The 17,558-nt window shown below is 42.1% G+C and overlaps 2 protein-coding genes and 2 non-coding genes across 5 annotated transcripts in view; 3 read left to right on the forward strand and 1 right to left on the reverse strand.

Annotated features, from left to right (window-relative positions):
- The first annotated feature begins 5,503 nt into the window (after window positions 1–5,503).
- Window positions 5,504–10,861, forward strand: RPS3A (ribosomal protein S3A). Of its 2 annotated transcripts, XM_060012139.1 has the most exons (6): window positions 5,504–5,633; window positions 6,400–6,503; window positions 6,878–7,065; window positions 9,443–9,651; window positions 10,192–10,301; window positions 10,488–10,861. In XM_060012139.1, exons 1-6 carry the CDS (start codon window positions 5,572–5,574, stop codon window positions 10,607–10,609), a joined length of 795 nt encoding a protein of 264 aa, XP_059868122.1. In that variant the 5' UTR covers window positions 5,504–5,571; the 3' UTR covers window positions 10,610–10,861. The 2 variants fall into 2 exon arrangements, with proteins under 2 accessions (XP_059868122.1, XP_059868123.1); XM_060012140.1 differs by lacking the exons at window positions 9,443–9,651; window positions 10,192–10,301; window positions 10,488–10,861 and adding an exon at window positions 7,589–7,645.
- On the forward strand, window positions 8,080–8,146 carry LOC132426412 (small nucleolar RNA SNORD73). Its single transcript, XR_009519700.1, has one exon. It is a non-coding gene; the product is annotated as a small nucleolar RNA SNORD73 (small nucleolar RNA).
- Window positions 9,913–9,984, forward strand: LOC132426411 (small nucleolar RNA SNORD73). The gene has a single exon (XR_009519699.1). It is a non-coding gene; the product is annotated as a small nucleolar RNA SNORD73 (small nucleolar RNA).
- Window positions 10,862–14,829: 3,968 nt separating the features above from the next.
- The window catches only part of SH3D19 (SH3 domain containing 19), a 192,616-nt gene continuing 189,887 nt past the window's right edge, over window positions 14,830–17,558 (reverse strand). The window contains exon 23 of the transcript XR_009519507.1: window positions 14,830–17,413. The gene's annotated coding sequence lies outside the window, so the exon portion shown is untranslated. The remainder of the gene's footprint in view (window positions 17,414–17,558) is intronic.

Below are 17,558 nucleotides of genomic sequence, written 5' to 3' on the forward strand. Positions count from 1 at the left end.
GTGAGAAAACAAAGACTATAATATAAAGTCACATAGTAGGTGACAGAGCAATGATTTGAAACCAGGTCTGGCTTCAAAATCCATGTTTTCCCACTATACCTCGTGGCCTTTAAACTTTTTAAAGTCCTTTCCAAAACTTTATTTTCTTATTTTCAAATATATCATCTCCCTTATATAACTCTGAAGAGCATCTTCAAGAAATTTTCCAGGCCTTTAATGTGTTTGGCATGCCCGATAAGATATTCTGCAGCAGAATCCAGCTGATCCTTTGTTGCAGTGCAACAAAATGTGCCAGCTGGCAACAAGATGAGCTTAAGCTGGAATGCAAATCACAGTACTACTTCCTCAGTAGACGAAGTTTTACTATGGAAAAAAACAGTCAACTGAACTAAACAGTGTATTCAGTGACATAATTGATTTCATTCTCTCAAAAGCTCCTTATTTCATTGCCAGATGATCATAGTTTGTTGACCTGTACTGTTCTGATCATTGTACTTTGGGAGAAAACAGAGTACATTTTCATAATCACACCTGGAACACCTCTACAATGAGAACTCATTATACGTACTACTTCATTTTGCAAATAGAAAAGAAAGGAGAAAAGCTAAATTTCCAACAAAAATGTGTAATCTGACATAAAGCAAAAATATTACTCAGGATTCATCTATTGACTGAGTCATTCATTCATTCATTCGAGACTAGTATACAAAGAGAGATATGTAGGACTGTCTCTGCCTTCTTCTAAGAAGGGGATGGGGTAGGTAAGCACCAATTTAAAGAAAAATCATTATAGTAAAATGTGATTATCCTTGATTCCTTTTTGTCTTCCCGTATCAATTCATCAGCAAATCTTTTTGGCTCTTATCTTCAAAATATAATCAGAATTTTTGCTATGCCCTTCCACCCAGGGCAACTGCACTTCACAAGTCCAGAGGATGTCATCTGCATTTTATTGTATTTATTGTACTTATTTATTTATTTATTTATTTGGCTGCATCGGGTCTTGGTTGCAGGATCTTCGTTGTGGTCTTTTGGCATGTGGGATCTTCCGTTGCAGTGTGTGGGCTCTTCACTGTGGTGCACAGGCTTCTTTCTTGTTGTGGCGTGCGGGCTCAGTAGTTGCAGCATGCGGGCTTAGTTGCCCCATGCATGTGGGATCTCAGTTCCTTGACCAGGGATTGAAGCCGCATCCCCTGCACTGGAAGGTGAGTTCTTGGCTACTGGACCACCAGGGAAGTCCTGGGGAAGTCATTTCCATTTTGGTCTCCATGAATAGTGTCCTGTTTCCACAGCTCTCCACCCTCTGCACTCCCTCCTCTATCTCCCTAGACCAAGCTACCATCATCTCGTTTAACTTCTTGTTTCTACTCTTGCTCCACCACTCTTGCTTATTCTCCCCACAGTAGCCAGTGTCACTCTACTGCTGAAAAGCCTCCAATGGTTTCTCATCCCACACAGAAGGACATTGAGTCCTTCCTGTAGCCTGCAAGCCCCACCTTATCTGAAGTAGGCGACAAGGTCATTTTATAAAAATGACAGGGGACAGGCTGAGTTGGGGGCAGGAATAGCATGGTGAGCAACTGAAATATTGAGAGGAACAGGAAGGGGAGCTGACAGGTAAAAGGATTCTCAGGGACCCAATCCTTTAATACCATTAATTTCTAGTAGTTCCAGTCTGAAATGTGCAGTCTTCTCTAACCATACCATGAGGGTAAGGGTAAATGTAAGGGTAGAGAAAATACATGCTAGTTTTTGCTGCAAATCAAATTCTCCCAATACTTAATGACTTAAAACAGCAAACATTTATTATTTCTCATGATTCTATGTGTCAGCTGGGTCGTTCTTCTGTTCTGGGCCAGCTCAGTTGGATTAAATGGTCTAGGATGGACTTTTTCAAATACCTGATGGTTGGTAGACTTGTTGTTCTGGAAAGATCTCAGCTGGGCCTTGTTATTTCTGCTTCAAATGTCCTCTCGTTCTCCAGCAGGCTAGCTCAGGCTTCTTCACTTAGTGAGCTCAGTGTTCCAAAGAGCAGAACGAGCAAAGCCCACATGTGCCTGCATCTTTTAAGCCATTGCTCAAGTCAGAGCTGCTAATGTCCCTTGACTAAAGCAAGAAACACTATCAGGCCCAAAGTCAGTGTGGGAGGGGACAACACAAGGTCATAGATACAGGGAGGAGTGAAAGAACTGGGGGAAATACTACCATGGGAAGGTTAATTACGCATTGAACTAGGCTTAGGGTTTTCTGGGCAGGGTCAGAGAAGGCTAAGGCTGCAAGGAAGTACAGAGTTTTGGTGAAAAAGTATGTTGTTTACATGAACAACCATGGGCTGCAGCTGAGAAGAAAAGGAAATGAGGTCGGGGGTGTTTACAGACTGGGAGAAAATGATGTTACAACAATTTTGGAACCCATTCCAACATGGGCAGCTGCCATTCCCACACCAACAAGCAATTCTTGGGCACCAGCTGGGTGTCCTACAATTTAACTCAAATCTCAGTTCGACAGGTTAACGGCACAGTCTTACAAGACTGCCCACCCCGCTTCAGATGTCAATCACAATTATGCTTACTGGGTTTAGATCTATATCGAAGATGTCTGAAAGAATAAGGAACAACAAAGTGATATAAATTGAACGCATGAAACTTATATGATGTTATAAAGCAATGAAACCTCAATAAAAAATAAAGTTTAAAAAGTGAGAGAAACTGAAAGAGGATGAAATGGAACTTTTAGAAATAAAAAACATAGCAATCAAAATTCAAAAAATCATTGGATGGATTTAACAGATTAGTCACAGATGGAAAGAAAATTAATAACCTGCTACGGACACCTTTCTAGGTTTGAGGTACTCATGTTTTTCTGTTCCATTTTATTCTATCTGAATTTTGAAATTCCTAGATGGTTGAGACCCAATAAACTGATTTCACACCTCCCATGCTATCTTTTATTCAATATAATTTAATTAAAACTGATGATTGCACCATTTAATGTAACAGTGTAAGGGAAATACAATTTATTTTTAAAAAACCTTTCATTACAAGACAAAGTTGAGGACTGAAATTTGTACCTCTGACAAATCCCTTAGGTGCTGGTTTCTCCAGAATAAACTAGATGCAGCTGACTTCATTAACGCCTCCCCTGTGGCTCTTTCACTCTTGGGCAGAAAGAGGAATCAGACTTACCTTAGGTAGAAGGTAAGTTCAGTTTTTGCTTTTGTCTTTTTCCAGTACGCGGGCCTCTCACTGTTGTGGCCTCTCCCGTTGTGGAGCACAGGCTCCGGACGCGCAGGTTCAGCGGCCATGGCTCACGGGCCCAGCCGTTCCGCGGCATGTGGGATCTTCCCGGATTGGGGCACGAACCCGTGTCCCCTGCATCAGCAGGCGGACTCTCAACCACTGCGCCACCAGGGAAGCCCTAAGTTCAGTTTTTAGTCTGACCTGGGGGTCGATAACATTTTCCATTGGGAAATTTTTAAGCTAGTGAAGTGCCACATATGAAGTAAATTTAGTTAAGGTAACTGTAAGTATAGAATTAATACAGAGTTTATTAGACTCAATATTATATTTGGAAGGACTCATTGATTTCCACTGGTTACTAGTACTCACTAATTTGCGAGGAGACAAGAAAAATAAGGTCTGTGGAGTTTTTCATAAAGCTGATTTATTTATTTAAAAGGACTGACTTTTTAGAGGATATGTTTTTTATGTTTATTTGGGGGGTCAAAATATAATTTTTAAATGAAATGAGGCTAATAGAAAATGGAAGTTGTTTCTGGTTTTGTCTCACAGATTGTTGAAATTTTAAAATTGCTGTCATGTTGATTCTCAAAATTATTTTGAAAATTTAGACTGACCCACCAAGTTCAAAAGACTGGGAATATCATCAACGTTGTCTACTATTATTTATTCAGCCAACAAATATTATGAGGGCCCACTATGTGCTAAGAAATGGGCACAAATAAGAAAATGACTGTACTGTATGCCCTCCTGCTTACAGTGAGAAAGGGACACATTGATCTGTAGTTACTAACAAGTTAAGTAGTGTTAGGTCTTCTGGGAGCAGGTGTGAGGGAAAGCCTGTTTGGGGAATCAACCTCTTAGTGAAAGAAGAAATGAAGCTGAGCTATCTTGAACATGCACAGGTATTTGCCTGCTGATGAGGGGAAAAGCAATGGAGGCAAGAGAAAATTTTAAATAGCTCCAGATGGCCAGAGTTGGGGTATCCACTAAAGACTAAGATAAGGAGAGGATGAAAAGGGAGGTAACTCAAGATGAAAGAGGTTTTATAGGCTCAGCTAAGGACTTTGATTTTTTTTAATAACTGTGATAAAAAAACACAACATAAAATTTACCATTTTAACCGTTTTTAAGTGTACAGTTCAGTAGTGTTAGGTATATTCACATTGTTGTGAAATAAGAACTTGACTATCCTATAAGCAACTGAGATGAATGGAATGGAAAGATTTTAGGCTAGGATTGGAGATTTAGGAAGATTGTTTTAGAAAGTGAGGGTCATAGGAGGTAAGGGATGTAGGTTAGAAAGACTGGAAGAGATTAAAGGACTCAAAGGCTTGTGGGAGTGATGTGAGTCGGGGTAGGTTTCTGGCTTGGTTGCAGGTTTTCTTGCCAGACGGGAAGTTAGAGAAGGGAACTCAACATACCACTGGCTGAGTACCAAGCCTGTATGGGCCAGCTTTCCAGGGACGTCACACTTGAAGCTAGCAGGCCACATCTAGCCAGAATGTATTTCGTTATCCCCTGCAATTAAAATAAACTTCTCTTGAGAAATTGAAGTATCAGGGAACACTGGAACCATAGTCCATCAGGGAAAAAATGAGCAGAACTCACTCCATTAAAACAAACAAAATATCCAACACTTTTTATTAATGTATAAGAAACTTACAGAAAAGTACACAAGTAAGTGTACAGTTTGATGGATGTTCACAAAGCGAACGTACTCCACTAACCAGCATCCTTATCAACAAACCTTTCCAATAACCTTACCAGTACCTTAGAACCTTACCAATATCTCAGAAGTTATACATATTTAATCCTAACAATCTTACGAGATAGATCACACTGCTGCCTCCATTTTAAATACGAGGAAACTGAAGCACAGACAGGTCACAAGGCTAAATACTGAAATTAGCTTATGAACCTAGATCTGCTGTCTGATCTCTAATCCCACGCTGTTGGAGAAGAAACAGGCTTGAAGGTGAGTTCAGCTTTGAATGATGCTGAGTGGGCGTCCTCCCACGGAAACCTACTTCCGGGCGTCGGAGCCACGGGAACCCCAGGTAACCAAGGAGTCCGCACCTCAGATTGCCAGCGCCACCGCCTCCGAGCGCAGCCCCCGCAGCGAGCGGCCCGCGGCGTGCTGTGCAGACTCCCCCCACTGGAGGGCGCTGTCGCAGCCACGGTCAGACGCGTGCCTCTCTCTGTTGTCGCGATATTCTTGAGGCCGGAAGAACGTAAGATCGAAGGTCATGTAGACAGCGCGTCCCGCCCCCGTACCCCTAAGATCTCGCGTGAGTGTAATTTCCGTCCTTTTGGCTCTCGGAGCAGCACCATGGCGGTCGGAAAGAACAAGCGCCTTACGAAAGGCGGTAAAAAGGGAGCCAAGAAGAAAGTGTAAGTGGTAACTATCGTGCCCCCCCCCGCTATTGGGGCTCCTACTGGAGTCGGCGGGCGGTTTCTCAGTCGTGGTGTGGGCCGGATGGCGAGGATGCTAGTTGGATTGAGCGGGCCGTGCCGGGTTTGTAAATTCCGAACCGCGGCCTAGCGGATCCGGGTGCTGCCCTGTTGCGGACCCGTTGCTTCCCTCCTGGCCTTGGGGGCCTTATGCGCGCCCCTTTTGAGTCGGATTGCTGCCGTGACTAGGGACTGGCGTGTTCCGTTTTGTGAGTTCACGGGCCTTGTAAGTTCCTCGGGTAATGCCCTTCCAAGAGCTGGAGTTGTGAAAGGCACTTTTTTTGTCCACCCGGGACCTCGCGTCCTTCCCCTGCTTGGGCCGGGTGGAACCTGGGCGCTCCTGATAGCTTGAGGCCGTAAGGAGCCCGGGTTACCAGTATGTGTCTTAACGTACCAGTAAAGTTGAAGAGACGTGCATGTTGTTTGGAGTCAGTGTTGCCGGTGTAGTGGAAGCACCGATGGATGGGTGGGTGGGGTGGGAGTGTATATGTTCGTGGCATAATTTACCACAGTGTCAGGCCTGCACAGTGAAATAGACATGGTGGGAAGAACTAGATTTTACATATGCGCCCCTCACCTAACCGAGAGGAATAGTTTACACCAGTGTCTGCATGTCAGTTAGCCTTTTAGAGTAATTGAAATGAGGGAAGTTAAAAAAAAAAATTATGTGATCTGCGATAAAATTTAAGCATGTTTTTAAATCCAGGGTTGACCCATTTTCTAAGAAAGATTGGTATGATGTGAAAGCACCAGCTATGTTCAATATAAGAAATATTGGGAAAACACTAGTCACGAGAACTCAAGGAACCAGTGAGTATATTCTTCTTCGTTTGTATTTTTCTTAAACTGAGACATGTATGTATCTTGGTCTACTTTTCGTTGTGTGGTGGGATACATTAAGGAAGTGTCAGCTCTGGTTGCAGCTTTGGGCCCTTTGGGGCTTGTTTTTAGTGCAGCACTTGTAGAAGCAAGATGGCACTTTTAGAATTACCAATGAAATGTGCATGGGTAGTTTTGAGGTTCTAATGAGCGCTGTCAGTAAGTCGTTGGTGTCCATATGGATTTAGTTGACAGAAGTTAAGGTCTTTATAATTTATGATTAGGTTTCTAAACTTAATGCTTGAATATTAACTTGACTTTGCTTATGTGGTTCCTAACATTAACAATTGATTCTTGTTTTATAGAAATCGCGTCTGATGGCCTCAAGGGTCGTGTGTTTGAAGTGAGCCTTGCTGATCTGCAGAATGATGAAGTTGCATTTAGAAAATTCAAGCTTATTACTGAGGATGTTCAGGGCAAAAACTGCCTGACTAATTTCCATGGCATGGATCTTACCCGTGACAAAATGTGCTCCATGGTCAAAAAATGGCAGGTGAGAATAAAAGTTCTCTAAAGTGCATGGTGCTGTGCCGTGCATGACCAGAGATGTCATGATTTAATGTCAGGAAAGGAGCGTGTTGTGCATTTGAGGTTTAGATTTCATTTTAAGCCCTTGATGTTTTCTTGCTGTTATTAAGTGTGCGGTCTTGGATTGGCACTGTTGAACTTGAGCAACAGCAGTGAGGCTGTTTAAATTAAATTCAGTTATTTGTTTAAATTGAGTTCAAGATTTAATATTGGATTATCAGGGGTTTTTTGCTGCATGGATTGGTGGCTGGTTGAAGAACATTTAGGTGCAGGTTTGCAGTTTTAGCTTTGCCTGTCTTCAGAATACCTTTGGACATCAGAATCTAGTGAATTTTATAGTGAAAGGATGGATTGGGCTAGTTTTGATTATCTATTGTGCTATAATAGGAGTGTGAGACTGAAATTTTGGCTCTTTTTCCCAGTTATGTTCTCTTTGGAAAGTAACTTAAAGCTTGTTAAGCCTTGGTTTCTTTATCTGTAAATTGTAGGTAAGAATATTAGCTCATGGAGCTTCCCTGGTGGAGCAGTAGTTAAGAATCCACCTGCCAATATAGGGGACCGGGTTTGAGCCCTGGACCGGGAAGATTCCACATGCCGTGGAGCAACTAAGCCCGTGTGCCACAACTACTGAGCCTGCGCTCTAGGGCCCTCGAGCCACAACTACTGAAGCCCGCGTGCCTAGAGCCTGTGCTCTGCAACAAGAGAAGCCACCTCAGCGAGAAGCCCGCGCACCACAATGAAGAGTAGCCCTCGCTCGCCACAACTAGAGAAAGCCTGCGCGCAGCAATGAAGACACAGCTCAGCCAAAAAAAAAAGGAATATTAGCTCATGGAATTATGAGGATGAAATAAAAGATCCATGTAAACATGCTTAGTACAGAGCTTGACACAGCATTTAGTACCCATTGGTTTAACTACAGGAAATGATGGTTCAGATGTGTCTGGCTAACCATCACGTTTGGGGATGTTTTTGTGTGGGGAGGAATGATGACAAAATGTTGCGGTCTCGTATGATATGATTATTTTGTTACATTTATTTCTGATACTCTCCTAAGGTTTTATAGTTGCATTTCTGGAAATATTTTAAGGTCCTTTCACTATGATTGTATTGTATTCATTTTTTACACTAAGATAAAGTTAACAAAATGCAAAGAAGGCAATTCAGTTTTTGTTGGTAGCTAATTTTTTTTTTTTTTTTTTGGTGGTACGCGGGCCTCACTGTTGTGGCCTTTCCCGTTGTGGAGCACAGGCTCCGGACGCGCAGGCTCAGCGGCCATGGCTCACGGCCCCAGCCGCTCCGTGGCATGTGGGATCTTCCCGGACCAGGGCACGAACCCGTGTCCCCTGCATTGGCAGGTGGACTCTCAACCACTGCGCCACCAGGGAAGCCCTAGTTTTTGTTTCTTGAATTTAGGTAGTAGTAAGACTAATGATGGATTTTTAAAAATTATAGTTGTGAAATTGAATATTTAATCCTCAGTGTGGCTTTAGTTTGGAACATAAAGGACATTTTAAAACGTATGTATTTAGTGTTACTACAAAATTTCAACTATTCAGAGCACATTTTTTTAAATGGAATAGGTTTAGATGTTGGTATTGTAGAGTCCCTTCAAACCTATTTTTCTCTTCCTTGCAGAGTTAATTGATTGGGGGAGGAGCAGTGTCTGTAAAAGGCATGTATATGTGAAAGGGGGTGTTGCTGTGGGGAGATAGTGATAATGAGATAGAGAAGTTACCTAGAGGGGAGGGGCGAAGACAGCTGAGAGGACTCCGTACTTATTTAATTAGATATGGAGGATAGTAAGAATTTGGGGTAATTGTTGGTAAGTTCACTTCAAGGAGGTTAACTCTGTAAACTAGTCATTTATGTTATACTTAATATTGTGTAATGAGTACTTGGCCTCCACTTAAAAAATTTTTTTTAAAAAAATTTATTATTTTTGACTGTGTTGGGTCTTCATTGCTGCATGCGGGCTTTCTCTAGTTGCGGTAAGAGGGGGCTACTCTTAGGTGTGGTGCGCGGGCTTCTCATTGCGGTGGCTTCTCTTGTGGAGCACGGGCTCTAGGTGCGTGGGCTTCAGTAGTTGTGGCATGTGGGCTCTAGAGTGTGGCCTCAGTTGTGCCTCGCAGGCTCTAGAGCGCAGGCTCAGTAGTTGTGGTGCACGGGCTTAGTTGCTCCGCGGCGCGTGGGATCTTCCCAGACCAGGGCTTGAACCTGTGTCCCCTGAATTGGCAGGCGGATTCTTAACACGGCGCCACCAGGGAAGCCCCACTTTTCTTTAAATTAGATTTGAGAGGTAAAAATAGATAACATTAAAACCTGGCGCATCTTTTTTTCACTAGACCATGATTGAAGCTCATGTTGATGTCAAGACTACCGATGGTTATTTGCTTCGTCTCTTCTGTGTGGGTTTTACTAAAAAACGCAACAATCAGATTCGGAAGACCTCTTATGCCCAGCACCAGCAGGTCCGCCAGATCCGCAAGAAGATGATGGAAATCATGACCCGAGAGGTGCAGACAAATGACTTGAAAGAGGTGGTCAATAAATTGTAAGTATTTTCCCTCACAACACAACCCTCAGATGAGACAAGGTGGGGTCAGACCTATGTTTAATTCTATCTGTGAAACCGTCTATCTGCATCTCTTGAAATGAAAGCATATTAAGTGTTCAGTAAATGTTATTTGTTGGTTTATTTATCCTTTTTTTGGATGAAGGTCTCTCCTGGCAGTGAGACTTGAAGCCCAGGACTTGCCTTTGCCTTAGAAGAGGCATTGAATAGATAAACTCTTCACAATCAGTAACGTATGGGAATAAGTGATGATAAAATGTTTCGGTCCCAGATGATGTCCGATGATAAAACTGTTAATATTTTTCTGATGTTCCCATGCAGTTGGCTAAGAGGGGTGTATGAAAAAGGCATAAGGCTTGGACTCAGAAGGCTCAAGTGCTAATTTTGCTATTAACTAGCTGTATAATTCAGATCATTTAACCTTCACCTATGAAAGGGCAATAACAGAATGAGGATTACTGTGGATTAAATGAAGTGTAGGTTTATTCTATATTCTAATTTATCACTACTGGTTTGCAGGATTCCAGACAGCATTGGAAAAGACATAGAAAAGGCCTGCCAATCTATTTATCCACTCCATGATGTCTTTGTTAGAAAAGTAAAAATGCTGAAGAAGCCCAAGTTTGAATGTAAGTGAGAAACCACAGGATTCCTGAAAGAAAAAATTGTGTGGACAAATACATTGTTCGGTGGTTTTATGTTGTTGTTTTGAGGCCAGGTGATGGCACTTCTTTTTGTCTTGCCTACATAGTATTGAAGATAACTGTTTCAAGATATGGTACGCTATAACTAACAAAATTTCTTCTTCCTTTTAGTGGGAAAACTCATGGAGCTACATGGTGAAGGTAGTAGTTCTGGAAAAGCTACTGGGGACGAGACAGGTGCTAAAGTTGAACGAGCTGATGGATATGAGCCACCAGTCCAGGAATCTGTTTAAAAATCAGACTTCTAATGGTGACAAATAAAAGACCTCATTTGTGATACTTAATTTCTGATCACTCTTTTTAAATAATCTGACAATAGTCAGGTGTTCTGATTTGATAGTAATGTGGTGAATTTTTCTGACCTTTTGTGTGGATTTTATTCACTGCTCTTAGTTACTAAGTAGCTGAGAAAGGGTAGTGATCTGTTTTCACCTGGAATGGTTTGGACGTGTTAGAGATGGTGAATAAAAGGAAACACCTCCTTACATGGGTTAAGTTTTTTTTTTTTTTTTTTTTGGCTGCGTTGGGTCTTCATTGCTGCACGTGGGCTTTTCTGTGGTTGCAGCGAGCGGGGGCTACTCTTCGTTGCAGTGCATGGGCTTCTCATTGCAGTGGCTTCTCTTGTTGTGGAGCATGGGCTCTAGGGCGCGGGCTTCAGTAGTTGTGGCACATGGGCTTAGTTGCTTCACGGCATGTGGGATCTTCCCGGACCAGAGCTTGAACCTGTGTCCCCTGCATTGGCAGGCAGATTCTTAAACCACTGCGCCACCAGGGAAGCCCTGAGTTAAGTTTTTAAGGTGGTTCTCACATCATCTAGAAGGTTTGTTAAAACATTGCAGGGCCCTGCCCCTGGAGTTTCTGATTTAGTAGTTTTAGGGTGAGCTCTGAAATTTTGCATTTTTAACAAATTTTCAGGTGATGCTGGTGGTCAGGGACCATGCTTTGTGAACCACTGTGCTAGACTGATAGCATAGTAGAAACGGAAGAGCTCATTGGCATTTGGGTTTTTGGGTTTTTTTGGGGGGGGGGTTAAAAATCTAAATGCTCTCTTTCCTCTAGCAGTAAATGCCCCACTGTATCCCTTAATGGTCAAGCTGAAGTTGGCTAGAGAGAGAGAGAAATTGGTTATTGGTCTCCTATTAAGTGGGTATTTAATGCTGCCCACTATCCAGTATTTCCTCCTAGTCGGTCACCCATTCTGTTCTATACCTCTCTTCCCAAACCTCCAACTTTCTCATTCTCAGTTCAGCTGATGACCTTGCTTCTTGAGAATGGATGACAAGAGAACCTCATCAATGCCTATTATTTCTACCCTGCCATCTGTGCATGTGTTTCTCACTTTTTCTGCCTTCCCTCTTGTAACTGGGTGAATTATGCAAGGACAAGCATCAGATTCCACCTTCTCTTGCCTAGTCAAGTTCTGGGCTCCACCAGTTGTCACCTTTATCAATATTCCTTCTACAAGTTCTATCAGCATACAGAAATCCTCTGCCCTTCCAGATATCCCCCTATTCAAATCCCTTATAGCAAAGTTCAAAAGAGTTAACCATATTTCTTGTATTTAATTTTACTTTTCTTGAATCTACTCCAACCAGTCTAAGGAAACTGTTGCCATCAAGATTACCAGATGTCGTTGCTAAGTCCAGTGGTTCATTCTTGGCCTTCATTTTACTTGGTCTCTATTAGTGACATTTGACAGTTGATTTTCCCTGTGTTTCTTAACTGTCTTCTGGAATTGCACCTCGGTTTTTCCTCCCATGTTGCTGGCTACTCTCCTTTGCTAGTTTGTTTCAGGCCTTAGTGTTGGAGAGCCCTAGGGCTTAGTCCCTGGACGTTTGCCAAATACTCTTTCTAGGTATTCTTACTCAGTCTCTTGGTTTTAAATAAACTGTCAGATTTTTACTTCTAATCTGTACCTTTCTTTGAACTCCAGGTTTGCCTGTCCAACTCCCTACTTGATATCTTCATTGGATGTCAGTGAGGCATTTAACATGTTTGAAATGGTGTTCCTGAGCTCAACAATTTTACCCACCTTTCTGTTTTAGACCAGAGTCCTCTGTGGTCATCCTTGACCATTCACAGTTCATTCAAAATATATCTGAAAACTAACCAGTTCTTACTACCTCTGTTGCTATCACTTTGGAGCAAGTCATTACCAACCTGGATTTTTATTGCTTACCTGGTCTCCCTGTGTCATCGTGTCCCTGTCTGTCCCCCTGCCCACACACTTTGTGGAAGTTTATTTTAGATGGTCAGTTCACCCAAAAGGTCTCATGTGATCTTGCCTCTGACCTGTCTCTTACTACCACTTCCCTTACTCTTCTAGCCAGACTGTCCTGGACAAGCTAGGAACATTCTTACTGTAGGGCTCTGGCACTTGTTCTTCCTGTGCTTGGAACACTCTTCACTTAGATGGCCACAGTGCTTGCTCTTTTACCTCTTAAGTCAGACCCTGCTGATCGGTTCATTTTATTAAAAACCCTGTCCTTCAGTCCTTGTTTTCCCTGTTATTTTTTTCCCTATAGTTTCACTTGTGGCTACTAGAAAAATTCCATGTGGAGAGGTTTTTTCTTTTATTTTTTGGTCCAGCTCACTGATGACAGGGGCTTTTCAGGGTAGAAAGAAATTGGGTCAATAGCGTGGTTGTTGAGGGTGGGGACCAGGAATTGAGTTACGTAAGTGGTGGTTTTCTTGATGGGGGACATCATTTAGTCAGATGATGCTGCAAGTCAAGCTCCCATCTGCTACATCTCTGAATAGGGCTTGGCATGGTTCTCTTTTAGAAGGGTTCATTTGAAAATGCTTCCAAAAAGAATGTTTCCTTTTTTAAAAATGGTTTGGCTTGTTTGATGATTGATATAATCAAGTTACTTTCTTATAGGCCAACTTGAGGGAGTTTTAACATCCATCTAATAAAAAATACTATAAGAGGTAATTCTTAAGTTTCCCATTTAATATCTTACATACTTAATACATAGATATTAACAGGTGGCTTTTCTCTACTTGATTCTTTCCACCCAGAGCAATTTATCTTGGTCTTTCACAGGAAAATTTCTGTAACCAGGGATACAAATTTTGAGTCTTTTGAAAATGTTATTGAAGATCTTTATGTTAAGGTATGACTGAAATAGCAAAACTAAATAACACTTGATTTGAAATTGGTTTTTGCTTCTTTAATGTGTACATTTCAGCAGCACCACTAATTTGAGAGTGCTCATGTGGGGAGAAGAGATACTAGGGGGAGTATCCTAGATTATTAGGGTGAGCCTAATGTAATTATACAAGTTCTTAAAGGTGGAAGTGTGAGGCTGAAGAGGAGGTTGGGATAATGTGATGTGAAGACTGCCCGATGTTGCTGGCTTTGAGGATGGAGAAAGGGCCAGGGGCCAAGGGAAGTGAGTGGCCCCTTAAAGCTGGAAAATGCAAAGAAGTTCTCAGTGACATGTTGACTGATAGAATGTCCCATCATTATCCCACACTGCATGCGTAAGTCTCAAAATAACACCACCACCAATATAATTACTGAGAACAGTTTTAAAACTTTTTGGCCTATGGCCCACTACATTTTTACAGTATTGTGTTAACACTGCTTGAGCACATGGCCAGAACTTACATTCTCCTTCTTAGCCCTGTGTAGTCTCAGTGCTACAAGTATATGTTCTTAATGCCCACTTCCAGTCCTTAAGTTCTGTGCTCTAGTTTTTTTGGTTGAAGCTTGTTCTCTGGTTGATTGCTCAGGAAGTTCATTTTCTGAGTTCTTGTATGTTGAATACAGTTGGTTATTTGCTTTATATCTGAAAGTCACTTTTACTGGATCTAAAATCCTCAGTTCGCTCTTTGAGCACCTTAAGTATACCACTCCTATTTCCTTCTGGCAATAAAGAATTGCTAATGGAAGTCTGAGGATAATTAATTTTCCTTCCCTTACAAGTCACTTTCTGGTTTTGGCTAAAAGCCCAAAGAATTTTTTGTTTCTTTAAAATCGAGTAATTTTATAAAATGGGTTTTGGTAATAGTCTGATTGAATAGTCTCAGGTATGCAGTACAGGCATACCTTGGAGATACTGTGGGTTTGGTTCCAGACCACCTCAATAAAGTGAATATCACAGCAGAGTGAGTTCTGGGAATTTTTTTGGTTTCCCAGTGCATATAAGAGTTGTGTTTACCCTATACTGTGGTCCATTAAGTGTGCAATAGCATTGTCTTAAAATGTATATAACTTAATTTAAAAATACTTTATTGCTAAAAAATGCTAACCATCATATGAATCTTCAGTGAATCATCTTTTTGCTGGCAGAGGGTTTGAAATATTGCAAGAATTGCCAAAATGACGGGAAATGAGCAAATGCTGTTGGAAAAATGACACCAGTAGAACTGCTTGGTGCAAAGCGTAGTCAAACCAAGGAATGTCTGTACACTCTTTACGTATAGTTTCAAAAAAAACTGTTTTGGGGGGGGGGTAAAATTTTCCTAAATTACAGTTTTTGGCATTTGTTCTGTTTACTTGACTTTTTAAAAATTATTTTTGGCTGAGTTGGGTCTTCATTGCTGCGTGCAGGCTTTCTCTAATTGCGGCCAGCGGGGGCTACTCTTTGTTGCAGTGCACGGGCTTCTTATTGCAGTGGATTCTCTTGTTGCGGAGCACGGGCTCTAGGCGCTCGGACTTCAGTAGTTGTGGTTCACGGGCTCTAGAGCGCAGGCTCAGTAGTTGTGGCTCACGGGCGTAGTTGCTCTGCGGCATGTAGGATCTTCCCGGCCAGGGATCGAACCCACGTCCCCTGCATTGGGAGGCGGACTGTCAACCACTGCGCCACCAGGGAAGTCCCTCTTGACTTGTTTTTAACAGGACCTTTGCCTATAATCTTCTGGCAGCTGCTGTAGTCCCTAACCATCCATGGTGATAAACTCCTTGGGATGTATCTCTGTAAGACACGTTGGCCAGTTACTGCTCATGGAATAAATTTGGCCAGTTTTTGTTTTTGAATGGCTTGCAAACTAAGAATGGCCTTTCAATTTTTATATGGCTGAAAAAAGTTAAAATATTTCACTACATATGAAGATTATATGAAATTCACATTCCGGTATCCACAAGTAAAGTTTTATTGGAAGACAGCCACATTCATTCATCTTCATGTATTGTCAGTTGCTGCTTTTTGCACTACAGTGGCAGAGTTGAGTAATTGTGACAGACCATATGTGGTACCCTCATCACTTTGCACTACACTGCAAATCGCAGTGACTTAACTCCACGTTTTGAGTGCCACATCTATGACCTGTGTAAGAAAATATCCTCAAAGATGTAATACATAAAATCTCATTACACATAAGCATTAACAGGTGAATCAGTTTTTTCTCACATGTACAGATGAATCTTTAAAAAAATAGCACTTCAAATAAATTAAAAGGGACAATCATCAAGTGTTCAAATTGTGAAGAAATAGTTGAAAACCTAGACTCAAAGCTGCCAGGTGAATTGATTTAATGATGGAGGATCCCTAACTTTGAACCCTAATTAGGTGAAATGTTATACTCTTCCCCAAAAGAAAGGTCTGTATTATAGAAAAAAATTTACTCAATAATCATCATAGTTTGACTTCATTAATAGAAATTTTATAGAGATTTGTTTCCTCTCTTTATGCTTATGTAATATCCTCAATTTTGCCTCTTGGCCGTTTACAGAAAAAGCTTACTGGCACATGCTGTAAATAAGGAAATAAAGCATTCAAATCCCATGGATAGGGTTTCAGCAAAACTCACAATGAAGAAAAAGTTATTTTATTTATAAAATAAATATTTTATGAGTATTTATGTATGTGTGAGGTCCTCTGGGCCAGTCCAGTGTACTATTACACTTCCATTGCTAAAAGTGAGATTGACTGAAAGGAGGCCTGACTCCTTTTTGGATGCTTTGGGTATTGGGAGACCTTCCTGGTCAAGTAAAAATAGTGTTTTCTGGAATGCGCCAGCCTCAGAAACTCTTGGAAAACTGTCTCCCACCCCATTACCTGAAGCATAGCTGCTGCCTCAAAGGGACCCTCACTTCACAGAGACCCTTAAGTACCTGGACCTGAATCACCAGTGGCTCAGCTAAGTTAAAAGCTAATGGTATCCACTGTGCTGCTGTGGCTGTCCAACCTCAACGCCAGCTATACAGAGCTAAAGTGAATGAGGTTGGTCACTGCTCAGTGAGCTGAACTCAGGGGTGTTCTCGTAGGTCTGGTCATGAACAGTCACCTTTGCTGACTCTTGGGCCTGCCACTTCCAAGACTATCAGGCAGATTAAAACACCCCTTTTAGAGGCCGTATGTTGTGGGAACAAATTGTGGCTGCTGGTTGGACCATCTGGGTCACTCATGTAGATGCCTGTGGTAAAGGCCAGTTCTCTGATACGACCTAGTAAAATCAAGGTGCTGATCAAGCCTGCACCACCCAGACTGCCCTCACACATGGCTACATGTCCACCATCATGGGCTGTGCACACAGTAAAGAACTCTTCCTCATGCATGGCAGACTTGTGACTCCTGCCAAAAGTCAGCCCATTTGTCTTGAGGTAGTTGAGGCCATATCACATAGACTGACTACTGATGGACTAACTACACCGGTCCTTTGGTCACCTTTCAGGGTGGCTGATGGTGCCTCAGCACCGTTGACACACTTTTAGGTTACAATGTTGCTGTCCCAGTCGGATCAACTGACTTTGGCCATACAACTGCAGCCCTTCAAGCTAATATGTCATATGTGTCATGTTCTTAGTTTTCCGGACCACTTGCAATCTAGCAATGCAGCACTTCTTGTTACAAAGGCCACCTGGCAATAAGCCCATAGGGTATTTGATGGCTATTTCACAGCTGCCTACCATCCACGGATATCTAGCACTCTTGAGCTTTAAAAAGGTTTCTGACTCTGTCACCCTCACCTCCTGTACTACATACCTTACTGGGTCACAGAATATGGCAATCCCCCAAAAAGGATCATCTCATCTTGGCTGCCTCCAGGATGATAATCAGGACAGAAGGTCTAGGTCAAAGTAGGGATAACTGGAGAAAATACGAAATTATAGGTACAGATTTTGTGGCAGTGGAGGGAAGACAACCATGGCACCTGGGAAGAAAACAACTTAGATCCCAGGGAAGGGGAACAATTAATGCACTCTTTCACCCCTAGGTCATCAGTTCTCAACCT

The sequence above is a fragment of the Delphinus delphis genome, chromosome 5 (genome assembly GCF_949987515.2).
Source record: "Delphinus delphis chromosome 5, mDelDel1.2, whole genome shotgun sequence".
In the NCBI taxonomy this organism is placed as follows: domain Eukaryota; kingdom Metazoa; phylum Chordata; class Mammalia; order Artiodactyla; family Delphinidae; genus Delphinus; species Delphinus delphis.

What these genes read in the sequence shown, in the direction of transcription:
- RPS3A (XM_060012139.1), top strand. Translation starts at nt 5,572, where the DNA reads ATGGCGGTCGGAAAGAACAAGCGCCTTACGAAAGGCGGTAAAAAGGGA. An exon ending in CCATGGTCAAAAAATGGCAG is followed by an intron (nt 7,066 to 9,442) that starts GTGAGAATAAAA and finishes TTTTTTCACTAG; the next exon opens with ACCATGATTGAAGCTCATGT. An exon ending in AAAGAGGTGGTCAATAAATT is followed by an intron (nt 9,652 to 10,191) that starts GTAAGTATTTTC and finishes ACTGGTTTGCAG; the next exon opens with GATTCCAGACAGCATTGGAA.